This window comes from Mustelus asterias, chromosome 30, assembly GCF_964213995.1.
Source record: "Mustelus asterias chromosome 30, sMusAst1.hap1.1, whole genome shotgun sequence".
Taxonomy (NCBI): domain Eukaryota; kingdom Metazoa; phylum Chordata; class Chondrichthyes; order Carcharhiniformes; family Triakidae; genus Mustelus; species Mustelus asterias.
In genome coordinates, this window is record NC_135830.1 from 20374111 (window position 1) to 20393405 (window position 19295).

A 19295-nucleotide genomic window follows, 5' to 3' on the forward strand; every position below is an offset into this window, starting at 1 on the left:
GGAGGTGAGTTACTCGACGCATTATTCCTAGCCTCTGACCAGCTCCAGTAGCCATAGTATTTACATGCTTCCAATGCATCCTTCCTTTAAATAATCACACAATGCCCCCCTCCCCCCCTGCCCCGCACATCTGTTACGATGCGGAGGTTGACCCCCCTTGAGACACAAAGGGTGTAGATACGCAGAGGGACCTGGGTGTGCAAGTCCACAGATCCTTGAAGGTGACGTCACAGGTGGAGAAGGTGGTGAAGAAGGCATATGGCATGCTTGCCTTTATAGGACGGGGCATAGAGTATAAAAGTTGGGGTCTGATGTTGCGGTTGTATAGAACGTTGGTTCGGCCGCATTTGGAATACTGCGCCCAGTTCTGGTCGCCACACTACCAGAAGGACGTGGAGGCTTGAGAGAGAGTGCAGAGGAGGTTTACCAGGATGTTGCCTGGTATGGAAGGGCTTAGTTATGAGGAGAGATTGGGTAAACTGGGGTTGTCCTCACTGGAAAGACGGAGGATGAGGGGTGACCTAATAGAGGTGTATAAAATTATGAAGGGCATAGATAGGGTGAACGGTGGGAAGCTTTTTCCCAGATCGGTGGTGACGTTCACGAGGGGTCATAGGTTCAAGGTGAGAGGGGGGGAGGTTTAACATGGATATCAGAAGGACGTATTTTACACAGAGGGTGGTGGGGGCCTGGAATGCGCTGCCGGGCAAGGTGGTGGAGGCGGATACACTGGGAACGTTTAAGAATTATCTAGATAGCCACATGAACGGAGTGGGAATGGAGGGATACAAAAGAATGGTCTAGTTTGGACCGGGGAGCGGCGCGGGCTTGGAGGGCCGAAGGGCCTGTTCCTGTGCTGTATTGTTCTTTGTTCTTTGTATTGTTCTTTGTAATGTCGAATCCCCCCCAGAGAGGAATACCTCGCCTCGTAATCTGTGGAAAGTGTGTGGGAAGGTAGCACAGTGGTTAGCACTACTGCTTCACAGCTCCAGGGACCTGGGTTCGCATCCCGGCTCGGGGTCACTGTCTGTGTGGAGTTTGCACATTCTCCCCGTGTCTGCGTGGGTTTCCTCCGGGTGCTCCGGTTTCCTCCCACAGTCCAAAGATGTGCGGGTTAGGTTGATTGGCCATGCTAAAATTGCTCTTAGTGTCCTGAGATGTGTAGGTTAGAGGTATTAGTGGGTGGATATGGGGGTAAGGCCTGGGTGGGATTGTGGTCGGTGCAGACTCGATGGGCCGAAGGGCCTCTTTCTGTACTGTAGGGTATCTATGATTCTATGAGGTGTGAACTGTCCTTCAGTAGCGTTTGGTGGGTAACTAACAGAAATACCCGACACTCACTCAACAATTTATTTATTTAACTAACGGGGAACTTTAACTGAACAAATAAACATACAAGTAATAAAATAAGATTCTGCTGGAATGCTGTTCAAATAAATACAAGACTCATTCATTAACCAAAAAATATATCTTAACAATAGAATCCAGTCACTCTCAAAAAAAAAAAAAATTTTTTGTCTGTGTTTTCCGGAGTTACCTTTCAGAGTTTCTTGGTTGATTTCCGATTTGGTACCAGTGGTTAGCGCTGTTACCTCACAGCGCCAGGGGATTTGGGTTCGATTCCCGGCTTGGGTCACTGTCTGTGCGGAGTCTGCACATTCTCCCCGTGTCTGCGTGGGTTTCCTCCCACAGTCTGAAAGACGTGCTGGTTCGGGTGCATCGGGCCGTGGTAAATTCTCCCTCAGTGTTACCCGAACAGGCGCCGGAGTGTGGCGACCAGGGGACTTTCACAGTAACTTCATTGCAGTGTTAATGTAAGCCTGACTTGTGACACTAATAAATAAACTTTACTTTAACTCTACCTTTCGCTGGTTAGAGGGTGCGTTCTCTTGAGACCGATATGAAGCTGGCAGAGTTGAGAGCTGAGAACTGTCTCCCGCCCCCCCCCCCGCCTTGGACTCTCTCTCATACCGATCAATTTTCCCACAATAGGATTGGTCCGATGTTTTCAACACCGTCAAATTCTAATTTTATAGGTTCTTGGTCGCTGAGTGCCTGCTTTAAATTGATTGGGCTAAATTTTAATAAATCAGGTTGTCTTGTCAAGACTACTGCTTGACTTTTTGATACAGACGTTTCAGCTTGAACCCTGTATGGACTTTGCATTTTAAACTTCCAAGCATTGAAACAAAACACCAGCTTTTAAAGGGACACCGCAATGTTTTTTCCCCCTCCCATTTTTACATCTTCACCGACATCCAGTTAATGTCTCTCTCTCTCTCCCTTTTTCTTTCAGGAGGCTCTTTTGAATGGGGTTTGCTGCTCCCTGATCCGGGGGGCCAAATTTACAGACGCACACAATCGCATTCGCCGGGAGCTCCTGGCCCTGTGTCAGGACATCGCAGAGCAGGATCCCGAGTTTGTCTTGAAGGTACCGGGCAGGGGGTAGAGACAGGCGGAGAGGCACTGGGCAGTGTCTTAAACCTTCGTCTGGGTGGGGGAGTGTGTGGGAGGTCTTGCTAAACCCCCCCCCCCTCTCTCTCTCTCTCTCTCACTCCTGTATCTGGGGAGATCTCTCTAACCCCCTCTCTCTCACACACTCCTGTATCTGGGGAGGTCTCTCTAACACCCTCTCTCTCTCACACACTCCTGTATCTGGGGAGGTCTCTCTAACACCCTCTCTCTCTCACACACTCCTGTATCTGGGGAGGTCTCTCTAACCCTCTCTATCTCTCCTGTATCTGGGGAGGTCTCTCTAACACCCTCTCTCTCACACACTCCTGTATCTGGGGAGGTCTCTCTAATCCCCCCTCTCTCTCTCACACTCCTCTATCTGGGGAGGTCTCTCTAATCCCCTCTCTCTCACACTCCTGTATCTGGAGAGGTCTCTCTAACCCCTTCTCTCTCTCTCACACTCCTGTATCTGGGGAGGTCTCTCTAACCCCCTCTCTCACACACACCTGTATCTGGGGAGGTCTCTCTAACCCCCTCACTCTCACTCCTGTATCTGGGGAGGTCTCTCTAACCCCCCCTCTCTCTCACACACTCCTGTATCTGGGGAGGTCTCTCTAACCCCCCCCCCCCTCTCTCTCTCACACACTCCTGTATCTGGAGAGGTCTCTCTAAACCCCTCTCTCTCTCACTGTTGTATCTGGGGAGGTCTCTCTAACCCCCTCTCTCTCTCACGCACTCCTGTATCTGGGAAGGTCTCTCTAATGCCCTCTCTCTCACACGCACCTGTATCTGGAGAGGTCACTCTAACCCCCTCTCTCTCACACACCTGTATCTGGGGAGGTCTCTCTAACCCCCTCTCTCTCTCTCACACCTGTATCTGGGGAGGTCTCTCTAACCCCCCTCTCTCTCACACTCCTGTATCTGGGGAGGTCACTCTAACCCCCTCTCTCACACACACCTGTATCTGGGGAGGTCTCTCTAACCCCCCCTCTCTCTCTCACACCTGTATCTGGGGAGGTCTCTCTAACCCCCCTCTCTCTCACACTCCTGTATCTGGGGAGGTCACTCTAACCCCCTCTCTCTCACACACCTGTATCTGGGGAGGTCTCTCTAACCCCCTCTCTCTCTCTCACACCTGTATCTGGGGAGGTCTCTCTAACCCCCCTCTCTCTCACACTCCTGTATCTGGGGAGGTCACTCAAACCCCCTCTCTCTCACACACCTGTATCTGGGGAGGTCTCTCTAACCCCCCCTCTCTCTCTCACACCTGTATCTGGGGAGGTCTCTCTAACCCCCCTCTCTCACACACTCCTGTATCTGGGGAGGTCTCTCTAACCCCCTCTCTCACACACACCTGTATCTGGAGAGGTCACTCTAACCCCCTCTCTCTCACACTCCTGTATCTGGGGAGGTCTCTCTAACCCCCTCTCTCTTTCTCCAGCCCCTCTCTCTCTCTCTCTCTCTCTCTAACCTCCCTCTCTCTCTCTCTCTCTGGCCCCTCTCTCTCTCTCTGGCCCCTCTCTCTCTCTCTCTCCAGCCTCTCTCTCTCTCCAGCCCCTCCCCCCTCTCTCTCTCTCTATCTCCAGCCCCTCTCTCTCTCTCTCCAGCCTCTCTCTCTCTCTCTCGCCCCTCCCCCTCTCTCTCTCTCCGGCCCCTCTCTCTCTCTCCGGCCCCTCTCTCTCTCTCCGGCCCCTCTCTCTCTCTCCGGCCCCTCTCTCTCTCCGGCCCCTCTCTCTCTCCGGCCCCCCCTTTCTCGCTCCGCCCCCCCCCTTTCTCTCTCCGCCCCCCCTTTCTCTCTCCGCCCCCCCTTTCTCTCTCCGCCCCCCCTTTCTCTCTCCGCCCCCCCTTTCTCTCTCCGCCCCCCCTTTCTCTCTCCGCCCCCCCTTTCTCTCTCCGCCCCCCCTTTCTCTCTCCGCCCCCCCTTTCTCTCTCCGCCCCCCCTTTCTCTCTCCGCCCCCCCTTTCTCTCTCCGCCCCCCCTTTCTCTCTCCGCCCCCCCTTTCTCTCTCCGCCCCCCCTTTCTCTCTCCGCCCCCCCTTTCTCTCTCCGCCCCCCCTTTCTCTCTCCGCCCCCCCTTTCTCTCTCCGCCCCCCCTTTCTCTCTCCGCCCCCCCTTTCTCTCTCCGCCCCCCCTTTCTCTCTCCGCCCCCCCTTTCTCTCTCCGCCCCCCCTTTCTCTCTCCGCCCCCCCTTTCTCTCTCCGCCCCCCCTTTCTCTCTCCGCCCCCCCTTTCTCTCTCCGCCCCCCCTTTCTCTCTCCGCCCCCCCTTTCTCTCTCCGCCCCCCCTTTCTCTCTCCGCCCCCCCTTTCTCTCTCCGCCCCCCCTTTCTCTCTCCGCCCCCCCTTTCTCTCTCCGCCCCCCCTTTCTCTCTCCGCCCCCCCTTTCTCTCTCCGCCCCCCCTTTCTCTCTCCGCCCCCCCTTTCTCTCTCCGCCCCCCCTTTCTCTCTCCGCCCCCCCTTTCTCTCTCCGCCCCCCCTTTCTCTCTCCGCCCCCCCTTTCTCTCTCCGCCCCCCCTTTCTCTCTCCGCCCCCCCTTTCTCTCTCCGCCCCCCCTTTCTCTCTCCGCCCCCCCTTTCTCTCTCCGCCCCCCCTTTCTCTCTCCGCCCCCCCTTTCTCTCTCCGCCCCCCCTTTCTCTCTCCGCCCCCCCTTTCTCTCTCCGCCCCCCCTTTCTCTCTCCGCCCCCCCTTTCTCTCTCCGCCCCCCCTTTCTCTCTCCGCCCCCCCTTTCTCTCTCCGCCCCCCCTTTCTCTCTCCGCCCCCCCTTTCTCTCTCCGCCCCCCCTTTCTCTCTCCGCCCCCCCTTTCTCTCTCCGCCCCCCCCTTTCTCTCTCCGCCCCCCCTTTCTCTCTCCGCCCCCCCTTTCTCTCTCCGCCCCCCCTTTCTCTCTCCGCCCCCCCTTTCTCTCTCCGCCCCCCCTTTCTCTCTCCGCCCCCCCTTTCTCTCTCTCTCTCTCTCCCCCCTCTCTCTCTCTCTCTCTCTCTCTTCCCCCCCCCCCCCCTCCCTCTCTGGCCCCCCCTCTCTGGCCCCGTTTAAAGAGCGGGAACACAGAGCGGCGACAGTTGGGAGTTCGGGTGGAGAGGATGGCAGTTTGGGCAGTTCAATGCTCCTCCTGCAGGATGTGGGAGGTAAGGGTCACCATTAGTGACCCTGCTGACTTCACCTGTGGGAGGTGCACCCAGCTCCAGCTCCTCACGGACCGCCTTCGGGAATTGGAACTGGATGAACTTCGGATCATTCGGGAGGCAGAGGGAGTGATAGATAGCAGTTATGGGGAAGTGGTAGCACCTAAAAATGAAGCGAGCTGGGTGACAGTCAGGAGAGGGGAGGGGAGGAAACAGTCAGTGCAGGGATCCCCTGTGCTTGTTCCCCTCCAAAATAAGTATACCGTTTTGGATACTGTGGGGGGGAGAATGGCCTTCCAGGGGTAAGCCACGGTGACCAGGTCTCTGGCTACGGAGTTGGGCTCTGTGGCTCAGAAGGGGGAGAATAGGAGAGCAATAGTAGTGGGAGACTCGATAGTTAGAGGCACAGACAGGCGGTTCTGTGGGCGCGAACGAGACTCCAGGATGGTAGTCTGCCTCCCTGGTGCCGGGGTCCTGGATGTCTCTGAGCGGGTAGAAAGCATCCTAAAAGGGTAACCAGACAGATGTTGTTGTCCACATTGGTGCAAATGACATAGGCAGAAAGAGCAGGGAGGTCCTGAGAGAGCAATTCAGGGAGTTGGGTAGAAGGCTAAAAAGCAGGACCTCCAGGGTAGCGATCTCCGGATTGCTCCCAGTGCCACGTGCTAGTGAGGCTCGGAAGAGGGAGATTGTGCAGCTGAACACGTGGCTAAAGGACTGGTGCAGGAGGGAGGGTTTCAGATTCGTGGATCGCTGGGAAGTCTTCCAGGGAGGATGGGACCTGTACAAGAAGGACGGGTTACACCTGAACTGGAGGGGCACCAATATCCTGGCTGGGAGGTTTGCTAGTGAGGTTCGGGTGGGTTTAAACTAATGTGGCGGGGGGGGTGGGGATCAAAACAACAGGTCAGCAAGCGTAGAGACTGGGGACGAGAGTGGGGCCAAGACAAGGCTACCTAAGAGGAAGAGCAGTCTGGGGGAGGATGACCTCAGTGGGCCTGGAGGTCTGGAGTGCATCTGCTTCAATGCAAGGAGCGTCACGGGCAAGACAGATGAACTTAGAGCCTTAATGCATGCACGGAACATGGATGTGGTTGCAATGACAGAGACTTGGTTAGAAGAAGGACAGGACTGGCAGCTGAATATTCCGGGGTATAAGTGTTTTAGGAGAGACAGAGGAGGGGCGAGGAGAGGTGGGGGAGTCGCAATACTGGTTAGGGAGTATATTACAGCGGTACAGAGGGTGGACAATTTGGAAGGGTCAGGTAACGAGTCACTGTGGGTGGAGCTCAGAAATAGGAAGGGTGCAGTCACTAGGCTGGGGGTATACTACAGGCCTCCCAACAGCCCACGGGAAGCTGAGGAACGGATATGTCAGGAGATTCTGGACAGGTGTAGAAAAAGTAGGGTTGTTGTAGTGGGAGACTTTAATTTCCCTTATGTAGACTGGAATTAGGGCCGGGGGTCCGGACGGGGAGGAATTTGTAAAATGTGTCCAGGAAGGTTCTTTGGAACAATATGTTGACAGTCCAACTAGAGAGGGGGCTATACTGGACCTAGTACTGGGGAATGAGCCCGGTCAGGTCGTCAAAGTTTCAGTGGGGGAACATGTGGCGAACAGTGACCACAATTCTGTAAACTTTAGGATAGTCATGGAAAAGGATGAGTCTTGGCCTATGGGTAAGGTGCTGAATTGGGGGAAGGCTAACGACAGCCGGATTAGGCAGGATTTGGTGGCTGTTGATTGGGAGAGGCTGTTCGAGGGTAAATCCACATCTGGCATGGGAGAGTCTTTTAAGGAGCAGTTGATAGGCCTGCAGGACAGGCATGTGCCTGTAAAGAGGAAGGACAGGAAAGGTAGGATTCGAGAGCCGTGGATAACCAGGGAAACTGGTCATCTATGTGCGGATCCACAAGAGATGGGTAAGATCCTAAACGAATATTTCTCATCAGTATTTACTATTGAGAAAAGCATGGATGTTAGGGAACTTGGGGAAATAAATAGTGATGTCTTGAGGAGTGTACATATTACAGAGAAGGAGGTGCTGGAAGTCTTAAAACGCATCAAGGTAGATAAATCCCCGGGACCTGATGAAGTGTATCCCAGGACACTGTGGGAGGCTAGGGAGGAAATTGCGGGTCCCCTAGCCGAGATATCTGAATCATCGATAGTCACGGGTGAGTTGCCTGAAGATTGGAGAGTGGCAAATGTTGTGCCTTTGTTTAAAAAGGGCTGCAGGGAAAAGTCTGGGAACTACAGGCCGGTGAGCCTCACATCTGTGGTGGGTAAGTTGTTGGAAGGTATTTTGAGAGACAGGATCGACAGGCATTTAGAGACGCAAGGACTGATTAGGGACAGTCAGCGTGGCTTTGTGAGTGGAAAATCATGTCTCACAAATTTGATTGTGTTTTTTGAAGGGGTAACCAAGAAGGTAGATGAGGGCAGTGCAGTTGATGTTGTCTACATGGACTTTAGCAAGGCCTTTGACAAGGTACCGCATGGTAGGTTGTTGCATAAAGTTAAATCTCACGGGATCCAGGGTGAGGTATCTAAATGGATACAAAATTGGCTTCTTGACAGAAGGCAGAGGGTGGTTGTAGAGAGTTGTTTTTCAAAATGGAGGCCTGTGACCAGCGGTGTGCCTCAGGGATCAGTGCTGGGTCCACTGTTATTTGTCATTTATATTAATGATTTGGATGAGAATATAGGAGGCATCGTTAGTAAGTTTGCTGATGACACCAAGATTGGTGGCATGTTGGACAGTGAGGAAGGTTATCCCCAATTGCAACGGGATCTTGATCAATTGGGCCAGTGGGTTGACGAATGGCAGATGGAGTTTAATTTGGACAAATGCGAGGTGATGCATTTTGGTAGATTGAACCAGGGCAGGACTTACTCAGTTAATGGTAGGGCGTTGGGGAGAGTTACAGAACAGAGAGATCGAGGGGTACATGTTCATAGCTCCTTGAAAGTGGAGTCACAGGTGGACAGAGTGGTGAAGAAGGCATTTGGCATGCTTGGTTTCATCGGTCAGAACATTGAATACAGGAGTTGGGACGTCTTGTTGAAGTTGTACAAGACATTGGTAAGGCCACACTTGGAATACTGTGTGCAATTCTGGTCACCCTATTATAGAAAGGATATTATTAAACTAGAAAGAGTGCAGAAAAGATTTACTAGGATGCTATCGGGACTTGATGGTTTGAGTTATAAGGAGAGGCTGGATAGACTGGGACTTTTTTTTCTGGAGCGTAGGAGGCTGAGGGGTGACCTTATGGAGGTCTATAAAATAATGAGGGGCACAGATCAGCTAGATAGTCAACATCTTTTCCCAAAGGTAGGGGAGTCTAAAACTAGAGGGCACAGGTTTCAGGTGAGAGGGGAGAGATGCAAAAGTGTCCAGAGGGGTCATTTTTTCTCTCGGGGTGGTGAGTGTCTGGAACAAGCTGCCAGAGGTAGTAGTAGAGGTGGATACAATTTTGTCTTTTAAAAAGGATTTAGATAGTTACATGGGTACGATGGGTAGAGAGGGATATGGGCCAAATGCGGGCAATTGGGATTGGTTTTGGGGTTTTAAAAAAAAAAGGGCGGCATGGACAAGTTGGGCCGAAGGGCTTGTTTCCATGCTGTAAACCTCTGTGACTCTATGGTGACTGACACCTCTCTCCCCACCCCACCCCCCCCCCCCCCCCCCCCCCCCCCGTCCCCATCTTTAGGTCGCTCTCTACACTCGGCAGGAGTTGAACATCCGCAGCACCGCCAACTTCCTGTTGGCCTTAAGTGCCTGGCTCCCGCTGTGCAGGCCCCACCTGCGTCGCTATTTCTGCCAAGCCGTACGGCTACCCTCGGATTGGATTGAGGTGGCGAAGATTTACCAGGTACACAGTGGGGAGAGGGGATCGAGTACAGGGGGGAGAGATTTACCAGGTACACAGTGGGGAGAGGGGATCGAGTACAGGGGGGAGAGATTTACCAGGTACACAGTGGGGAGAGGGGATCGAGTACAGGGGGAAGAGATTTACCAGGTACACAGTGGGGAGAGGGGATCAAGTACAGGGGGAGAGATTTACCAGGTACACAGTGGGGAGAGGGGATCGAGTACAGGGGGGAGAGATTTACCAGGTACACAGTGGGGAGAGGGGATCGAGTACAGGGGGAAGAGATTTACCAGGTACACAGTGGGGAGAGGGGATCGAGTACAGGGGGAGAGATTTACCAGGTACACAGTGGGGAGAGGGGATCGAGTACAGGGGGAGAGATTTACCAGGTACACTGGAGGGGGAGAGATTTACCAGGTACACTGGGCAGAGGGGGGGGATCGGGTAACAGGGGGAGGTATTTAATAGGTACACCGGGGGCGGTGGGGGGGTTGGCGGGGGGAGAAGAGAATTTACAGGTACACTGGGGGAGAGGGAGAGGTTTACCGGCTACATCGGGGGGGGGGGTGGGAAGAGAAGATGTTTGCCAGCTACACCGGGAGGGAGAGATTTACCAGGTACACCGGGGGGAGGGTAGGATTCCCAGGTACACCTGGGGCGGCACGATAGCACAGTGGTTAGCACTGCTGCTTCACAGCTCCAGGGACCCGGGTTCGATTCCCCGCTCGGGTCACTGTCTGTGTGGGAGTTTGCACATTCTCCTCGTGTCTGTGTGGGTTTCCTCCGGGTGCTCCGGTTTCCTCCCACAGTCCAAAGATGTGCGGGTTAGGTTGATTGGCCAGGTTAAAAATTGCCCCTTAGTGTCCTGGGATGCGTAGGTTAGAGGGATTAATGGGTAAAATATGTAGGGATATGGGGGTAGGGCCTGGGTGGGATTGTGGTCGGTGCAGACTCGATGGGCCGAATGGCCTCTTTCTGCACTGTAGGGTTTCTATGACCGGGGGAATGAGAGAGAACCGATGTGTGCTTAACCCCGGTGCAGTGACTGGGGTTTTCTTTCTTTGTTATTGTTGTAATGATGTACTGCATAATCTTTCTTCCTTATTGCATGTGTCACCATTTAACGGCAATAGAGAAGGGTAAATCTGTCATGGTGATGACTGCAAAGGGAGTAGGAAGCAAACCATTCCTGCATCTGAAAGAGGTTTCATATATTTGATTCAAAGTGGTCATACAGAATCAAAGGAGGGATTAAGGGATCCTGTGTATGCTGAGCTCTGTTTGCTTCAGTCTGTGCAAAGACTTCATCTGTGCTGCAAAGACTTCATTTTAGGCCTCATTTAGAACACCGTGTCCAATTCTGGTCGCCGCACTACCAGAAGGGTGTGGAAGCTTTGGAGAGGGTACGGGAGAGGGTTTACCGGGATGTTGCCTGATCTGGAGGGCGTTAGCTATGAGGAGAGTTTGGATAAACTCGGTTTGTTCCCTCTGGAATGACGGAGGTTGAGGGGTGACCTGACAGAGGTTGACAACACTATGGGTGGCAGAGTGGATAGTCAGATGCTCTTTCCTGGGGGAGAAAAGTTAAGTATTAGGGGGACATAGATTGAAGGTGCATTTTGGTAGAACTAACGTAAGGGGGGAGCTATACGATAAATGGCAGAACCATAAAGGGTGTAGATACGCCGAGGGACCTGGGTGTGCAAGTCCACAGATCCTTGAAGGTGACGTCACAGGTGGAGAAGGTGGTGAAGAAGGCATATGGCATGCTTGCCTTTATAGGATGGGGCATAGAGTATAAAAGTTGGGGTCTGATGTTGCAGATGTATAGAACGTTGGTTCGGCCGCATTTGGAATACTGCGCCCAGTTCTGGTCGCCGCACTACCAGAAGGACGTGGAGGCTTTAGAGAGAGTGCAGAGGAGGTTTACCAGGATGTTGCCTGGTATGGAAGGGGCTTAGTTATGAGGAGAGATTGGGTAAACTGGGGTTGTTCTCACTGGAAAGACGGAGGATGAGGGGTGACCTAATAGAGGTGTATAAAATTATGAAAGGCATAGATAGGGTGAACGGTGGGAAGCTTTTTCCCAGGTCGGTGGTGACGTTCACGAGGGGTCATAGGTTCAAGGTGAGAGGGGGGGGAGGTTTAACACGGATATCAGAAGGACGTATTTTACACAGAGGGTGGTGGGGGCCTGGAATGCGCTGCCGGGCAAGGTGGTGGAGGCGGACACACTGGGAACGTTTAAGACTTATCTAGATAGCCACATGAACGGAGTGGGAATGGAGGGATGCAAAAGAATGGTCTAGTTTGGACCAGGGAGCGGCGCGGGCTTGGAGGGCCGAAGGGCCTGTCCCTGTGCTGTATTGTTCTTTGTGCGTGGGGGAAAAGTTTAGAGGAGATGCGCGAGGCAGGTCTTTTGCACAGGGTGGTGAATGTCTGGAACGCGCTGCCCGGGGAGGTGGCGGGAGCGGGTACAAAAGCTGGTATTTAAGGGGCAACTAAAGGAATATGTGAATAGGATGGGAACGGAAGGATACGGACTCCGGAAGTGCATACGGTTTTGGTTGAGGCAGGCATCATGATCGACGCAGGCCCAGAGGGCCAAAAGGCCTGTTCCTGTGCTGTACTGTTCTTTGTCCTCAAGACATTTCTACCTATGCAATTACATTTAAATGCTAGACTATAGGGGTTGACTAACACGACTAACTTCACGACATTTTAAAACTCAGAAGGCTAAAAGTTAGCTGAAAATTTCCTGAAGGGTACACAATTCGGGCAAACAGCAGCAGCTGCAAGGGTTGTTTTTCTAAGTTGGAGACTGCCTGTGAAAAGCATTTCCGATAAGGGTTGAAATATAATTTGGAACTGTGTGTTCAGTTTTCAGTTTTGGGGATCCAGTTCAGTCGGGCACAGTACAGGGGCTGTCTTGCTTGCTTAGGAACCAGTCCCCAAGTTTGCTTTTTGTTTTTTGCTTGTGTCATGTTAATTTCTTGAGTTCTGTTCAATAAAAGAAAAGTATTTTAAAACTCATACCAGTGCTGTCCCCCTTGTCTGTTCGAATCATAGAATCCCTGCAGTGCAGAAGGAGGCCATTCGGCCCAGCGACTCTGCACTGACCACAATCCCACCCAGGCCCTATCCCCATAACCCCACGTATTTACCCGAGCTAGTCCCCCTGACACTCGGGGCAATTTAACAGGGCCAATCCACCTAATCTTCCTCCTCACCTCAGTCCTGAAGAGATAAGTGGAAAAGTGAATCGTGCGGAGGGCGTAGAAGGTCTGCAGAGAGATTTGGACAGGCTGAGTGAGTGGGCGAGGATCTGGCAGATGGAGCATAACGTTGACAAATGCGAGGTTATTCACTTTGGAAGAAATAATAGCAAATTGGATTATTATCTAAATGGAAAAAAATGACAACATGCTGCTGTGCAGAGGGACCTGGGGGTCCTTGTGCATGAGACGCAAAAACCCAGTCTGCAGGTGCAACAGGTGATCAAGAAGGCAAATGGGATGTTGGCTTGTATCGCGAGGGGGATAGAATATAAAAGCAGAGATGTCTTGCTGCATCTGTACAGGGCATTGGTGAGGCCGCAGCTGGAATACTGTGTGCAGTTTTGGTCCCCTTATTTGCGGAAGGATATATTGGCCTTGGAGGGAGTGCAGAGAAGGTTCACCAGGTTGATACCGGAGATGAGGGGTGTTGATTATGAGGAGAGACTGAGCGGATTGGGTTTGTGCTCGTTGGAATTTAGAAGGCTGAGGGGGGATCTTATAGAGACCTATAAGATAATGAAGGGGCTGGATAGGGTAGAGATGGAGAGATTCTTTCCACTTAGAAAGGAAACTAGAACTAGAGGGCACAGCCTCAAAATAAAGGGGGGTCAGTTTAGGACAGAGTTGAGGAGGAACTTCCTCTCTCAGAGGGTGGTGAATCTCTGGAATTCTCTGCCCACTGAAGTGGTGGAGGCTACCTCGTTGAATATGTTTAAATCACGGATAGATGGATTCCTGATCGGTAAGGGAATTAGGGGGTTAGAGGGATCAGGCGGGTAAGTGGAACTGATCCACTTCAGATCAGCCATGATCTTGTTGAATGGCGGGGCAGGCTCAAGGGGCTAGATGGCCTACTCCTGCTCCTATTTCTTATGTCCCTTCACTCTGAGGTTGTGCCCTCGAGTTCTAGTCTCTCCCACGAGTGGAAGCATCCTCTCCACATCCACTCTGTCCAGGCCTCTCCGTATTCTGTAAATTTCAATTAGATCCCCCTTCATCCTTCTCAACTCCATCGAGTAGAGACCCAGACTCCTCAACCGCTCCTCATATGACAAACCCTTTATTCCTGGGATCACTCTTGTGAACCTCCTCCGGACCCCCTCCAAGGCCAGCACATCCCCAGGGGCCCTCAAGAAGGTGAGCGCGGTTCTGACAACACTCAAGAAGCTCGACACCATCCAGGACAAACCTGCCCCACTTTGATCGGCACTCCATCCACAAATCGTAGAATCATAGCCTACAGTACAGAAACAGACCATTCGGCCCATCAACTCTACACTGTCTGTCTCCAATAGAGCATCTTGCCTGGGCCCAATCCCCATAACCCCACATATTTACGCCACAAACCTGCACATCTTTGGACACTAAGGGGCAATTTAGCACGGCCAATCCACCTAACCTGCACATCTTAGGACGCTAAGGGGCAATTTAGCATGGCCAATCCACCTAACCTGCACATCTTTGGACGCTAAGGGGCAATTTAGCATGGCCAATCCACCTAATCTGCACATAAACAAAGAACAAAGAACAGTACAGCACAGGAAACAGGCCCTTCGGCCCTCCAAGCCCGCGCCGCTCCTTGGTCCAACTAGACCAATCGTTTGTATCCCTCCATTCCCAGGCTGCTCATGTGACTATCCAGGTAAGTCTTAAACGATGTCAGCGTGCCTGCCTCCACCACCCTACTTGGCAGCGCATTCCAGGCCCCCACCACCCTCTGTGTAAAAAACGTCCCTCTGATATCTGAGTTATACTTCGCTCCTCTCAGCTTGAGCCCGTGACCCCTCGTGATCGTCACCTCTGACCTGGGAAAAAGCTTCCCACTGTTCACCCTATCTATCCCCTTCATAATCTTGTACACCTCTATTAGATCTCCCCTCATTCTCCGTCTTTCCAGGGAGAACAACCCCAGTTTACCCAATCTCTCCTCATAGCTAAGACCCTCCATACCAGGCAACATCCTGGTAAACCTTCTCTGTACTCTCTCCAATGCCTCCACATCCTTCTGGTAGTGCGGCGACCAGAACTGGACGCAGTACTCCAAATGTGGCCTAACCAGCGTTCTATACAGCTGCATCATCAGACTCCAGCTTTTATACTCTATACCCCGTCCTATAAAGGCAAGCATACCATATGCCTTCTTCACCACCTTCTCCACCTGTGTTGCCACCTTCAAGGATTTGTGGACTTGCACACCTAGGTCCCTCTGTGTTTCTATACTCCTGATGACTCTGCCATTTATTGTATAACTCCTCCCTACATTATTTCTTCCAAAATGCATCACTTCTCATTTATCCGGATTAAACTCCATCTGCCACCTCTCCGCCCAATTTTCCAGCCTATCTATATCCTGCTGCATTGCCCGACAATGCTCTTCGCTATCTGCAATTCCATCTTTGGACACTAAGGGACAATTTAGCATGGCCAATCCACCTGACCAGCACAACTTTGGACACTAAGGGACAATTTAGCATGGCCAATCCACCCAACCTGCACATCTTTGGACACTAAGGGGCAATTTAGCATGGCCAATCCACCTGACCAGCACAACTTTGGACACTAAGGGACAATTTAGCATGGCCAATCCACCCAACCTGCACATCTTTGGACACTATGGAGCAATTTAGCATGGCCAATCCACCTGACCTGCACATCTTTGGACATTAAGGGGCCATTTAGCATGACCAATCCACCTAACCCGCACATCTTTTGGACTGTGGGAGGAAACCGGAGCACCCGGAGGAAACCCATGCAGACACGGAGAGAACGTGCAGACTCCGCACAGACAGTGACCCGAGCCAGGAATCGAACCCGGGTCCCTGGCGCTGTGAGGCAGCAGTGCTAACCACTGTGCCATCGTGTTGCCCCTAAAGGAACGGATGGACCCAACAGAGAGATTTGCCAGGTGCACTGGGCCAGGGTGGTTGAGAGGTGGGGGGGGGGCGGGTGTGGGTAGATAGGTAGTGAAGGGGGTTGCCGTTGGGGAAGAGATATACCCAGGTACACTTTGAGAGGCGCTGGTGAGTTGATCCATCTCTGGGACTATCCCGTTGATATCTCATTCTCTTCCATTCTTGGTCCTCCTCTCCCACCTCCTCCAAATCTGCAGAGCCTGGCGGAGGGCAGCAGGAAGGTGGCCCCGTACCCGTCCTGCCTGCGGAGCTCCTTGGCCGACAGCTTCAAGCTCTTCGACGAATACCAGCTGGCCAAGTACAACACCAGGAAGCAGCGTTGCAAGAGCGACTCGCGGAGGCAGCGGCAGGTGAGTGAGGACAAGGACGGAAGTCTGCAAACCGACAGAGTGGGCTCGACCGGACTGAACTGTCGCGGGAGGGGAGGAGGTGGTGGGGGGCGGGTGTGGGGAGGGGGGTGTAGGGGGCAGATGTGGGGAGGGGGGTGTAGGGGGCAGATGTGGGGAGGGGGGTGTAGGGGGGAGGGGGGGTGTGGGGGGAGGTGTGGGGGGGGTGTAGGGGGCAGGTGTGGGGAGGGGAGGGTGTCGGGGGCAGGTGTGGGGAGGGGGGGGGTGTAGGGGGCAGGTGTGGGGAGGGGGGGTGTAGGGGGCAGGTGTGGGGAGGGGGGGGTGTCGGGGGCAGGTGTGGGGAGGGGGGGGTGTAGGGGGCAGGTGTGGGGGTGGGGGGGTGGAGGGGGCAGGTGTGGGGAGGGGGGGGTGTAGGGGGCAGGTGTGGGGAGGGGGGGTGTAGGGGGCAGGTGTGGGGAGGGGGGGTGTAGGGGGCAGGTGTGGGGAGGGGGGGTGGAGGGGGCAGGTGTGGGGAGGGGGGGGTGTAGGGGGCAGGTGTGGGGAGGGGGGGGTGTAGGGGGCAGGTGTGGGGAGGGGGGGGTGTAGGGGGCAGGTGTGGGGAGGGGGGGGTGTAGGGGGCAGGTGTGGGGAGGGGGGGGTGTAGGGGGCAGGTGTGGGGAGGGGGGGGTGTAGGGGGCAGGTGTGGGGAGGGGGGGGTGTCGGGGGCAGGTGTGGGGAGGGGGGTGTAGGGGGCAGGTGTGGGGAGGGGGGGTGTAGGGGGCAGGTGTGGGGAGGGGAGGGTGTAGGGGGCAGGTGTGGGGAGGGGGGGTGTCAGGGGCAGGTGTGGGGAGGGGGGTGTAGGGGGCAGGTGTGGGGAGGGGGGTTGTAGGGGGCAGGTGTGGGGAGGGGGGGTGGAGGGGGCAGGTGTGGGGAGGGGAGGGTGTCGGGGGCAGGTGTGGGGAGGGGGGGTGTAGGGGGCAGGTGTGGGGAGGGGGGGGTGTAGGGGGCAGGTGTGGGGAGGGGGGGGTGTAGGGGGCAGGTGTGGGGAGGGGGGGGTGTAGGGGGCAGGTGTGGGGAGGGGGGGGTGTAGGGGGCAGGTGTGGGGAGGGGGGGGTGTAGGGGGCAGGTGTGGGGAGGGGGGGGTGTAGGGGGCAGGTGTGGGGAGGGGGGGGTGTAGGGGGCAGGTGTGGGGAGGGGGGGGTGTAGGGGGCAGATGTGGGGAGGGGGGGGTGGAGGGGGCAGGTGTGGGGAGGGGGGGTGTAGGGGGCAGGTGTGGGGAGGGGGGGTGGAGGGGGCAGGTGTGGGGAGGGGGGGGTGTAGGGGGCAGGTGTGGGGAGGGGGGGGTGGAGGGGGCAGGTGTGGGGAGGGGGGGTGGAGGGGGCAGGTGTCGGGAGGGGGGGTGGAGGGGGCAGGTGTGGGGAGGGGGGGTGGAGGGGGCAGGTGTGGGGAGGGGGGGTGGAGGGGGCAGGTGTAGGGGACAGGTGTGGGGAGGGGGGGTGTAGGGGGCAGGTGTGGGGAGGGCGGGGTGTGTAGGGGGCAGGTGTGGGGAGGGCGGGGTGTGTAGGGGGCAGGTGTGGGGAGGGGGGTGCCGGAGAGCGTGTGGGGGGAATTGTGGGGAAGGGGGTGCCGGGGAGCTTGTGGGGAGGCGTGTGGGGGGAATTGTGGGGAAGGGGGTGCCGGGGAGCTTGTGGGGGGGTGGGGGGGGATGGCAAGGGATGTGGATTGGTGGTGGGGGAGTGAGGGTTAAGTGGGGGGAGGTGTGGGGAGCAGGGGTGGTGAGTGAGGGGGTGCTGAGGGTTAAGTGGGAGGGGGGAGTTGATGGGGAGTTGCGCGTTGTGTGGAGGGGGGGTGGTGGCGGGGGAAGGGGGGGGGTTGGGGGGGGGAGGGGGGGGGAGGGGCAGCTGTGGCGGAGCGGCACTGCCCCTGGGCCCGTCATCCAGCGACCCAGTGGAACCTCTCGAAACCACCCCCTGCGGCTGGCCAATGTAGAATTCCAGAAAAATCTGGACTTAACGGTGAACTTTAACCCTCCGTACCTGCTCCGGCCTACACTGTGACTCTCGACCCACAAACGATGCGGTTGACTCTTAAAATGTCCCCCTGAAATGGGCCTCGGGGACAATTCGGGATGGGCAATCACTGATGGCTCTGCCAACAATGCCCATGTCCCATGAATGAGTAGGAAAACAAATCTAAACTGTGGACAATGGAGTTCAGCACCAGGCCACCCACTTGGTACCTCAGATGAATAGAAGCAGGGTGCCTCCTGAGTGGTGAATCGACAGGTGAAAGGAGTAACAGGAATACAGAGTACTGGGCTAATGGTAAGATACTTGGTAGTGTGGATGAACAGAGGGATCTGGGTGTCCACGTGCATAGATCCCTGAAAGTTGGCACCCAGGTTGATAGGGTTGTTAAGAAGGCGTACGGTGTGTTAGCTTTTATTGGGAGAGGGATTGAGTTTCGGAGCCAGGAGGTCATGCTGCAAACTGTACAAAACTCTGGTGCGGCCGCATTTGGAGTATTGCGTACAGTTCTGGTCGCCGCATTATAGGAAGGATGTGGAAGTGTTGGAAAGGGTGCAGAGGAGATTTACCCGGATGTTGCCTGGTATGGTGGGAAAATCGTATGAGGAAAGGCTGAGGGGCTTGAGGTTGTTTTTGTCAGAGAGAAGGAGGTTAAGAGGTGACTTAATAGAGGCATACAAGATGATCAGAGGATTGGATAGGGTGGATAGTGAGAGCCTTTTTCCTCGGATGGTGATGGCTAGCACGAGGGGACATAGCTTTAAATTGAGGGGTGAGAGATATAGGACAGATGTTAGGCGTGGATAGACACGTGGAAATATGACATTATAGCCATTAGTGAAACTTGGCTACAGGAGGGGCAGGACTGGCAGCTCAATGTTCCGGGGTTCCAATGTTTCAGGCGGGATAGAGGCAGAGGGATAAAAGGTGGGGGGGTGGCATTGTTGGTCAGGGAAAATGTTACAGCGGTACTCAGGCAGGATAGATTAGGGAGTTTGTCTACAGAGGCCCTATGGGTGGAGCTGAGAAACAGGAAAGGTATGACCACATTAATGGGCTTGTATTATAGACCACCCAATAGTCAGCGAGAACTGGAGGAGCAAATCAGCGGAGAGATAGCTGACAACTGCAAGAAACACAAAGTTGTGATAGTAGGGGATTTTAATTTTCCACATATAGATTGGGACTCGCATACTGTTAAAGGTTTAGACGGGGTTGAGTTTGTAAAATGTGTTCAGGAGAATTTTCTACATCAGTACATAGAGGTGCCAACTAGAGAGGATGCGATATTGGATCTCCTAT

At 54.5% G+C, this 19295-nt stretch overlaps 1 protein-coding gene across 1 annotated transcript in view; it reads left to right on the forward strand.

Annotated features, from left to right (window-relative positions):
* Window positions 1-19295, forward strand: part of LOC144480950 (telomerase protein component 1-like) — a gene marked incomplete at its 3' end in the record, with an annotated part of 67207 nt that overhangs the window by 15047 nt on the left and 32865 nt on the right. Inside the window, exons 4-6 of the mRNA XM_078200566.1 lie at window positions 2297-2431; window positions 9289-9450; window positions 15838-15990. Of these exons, the coding sequence (XP_078056692.1) occupies window positions 2297-2431; window positions 9289-9450; window positions 15838-15990 (450 nt within the window). The remainder of the gene's footprint in view (window positions 1-2296; window positions 2432-9288; window positions 9451-15837; window positions 15991-19295) is intronic.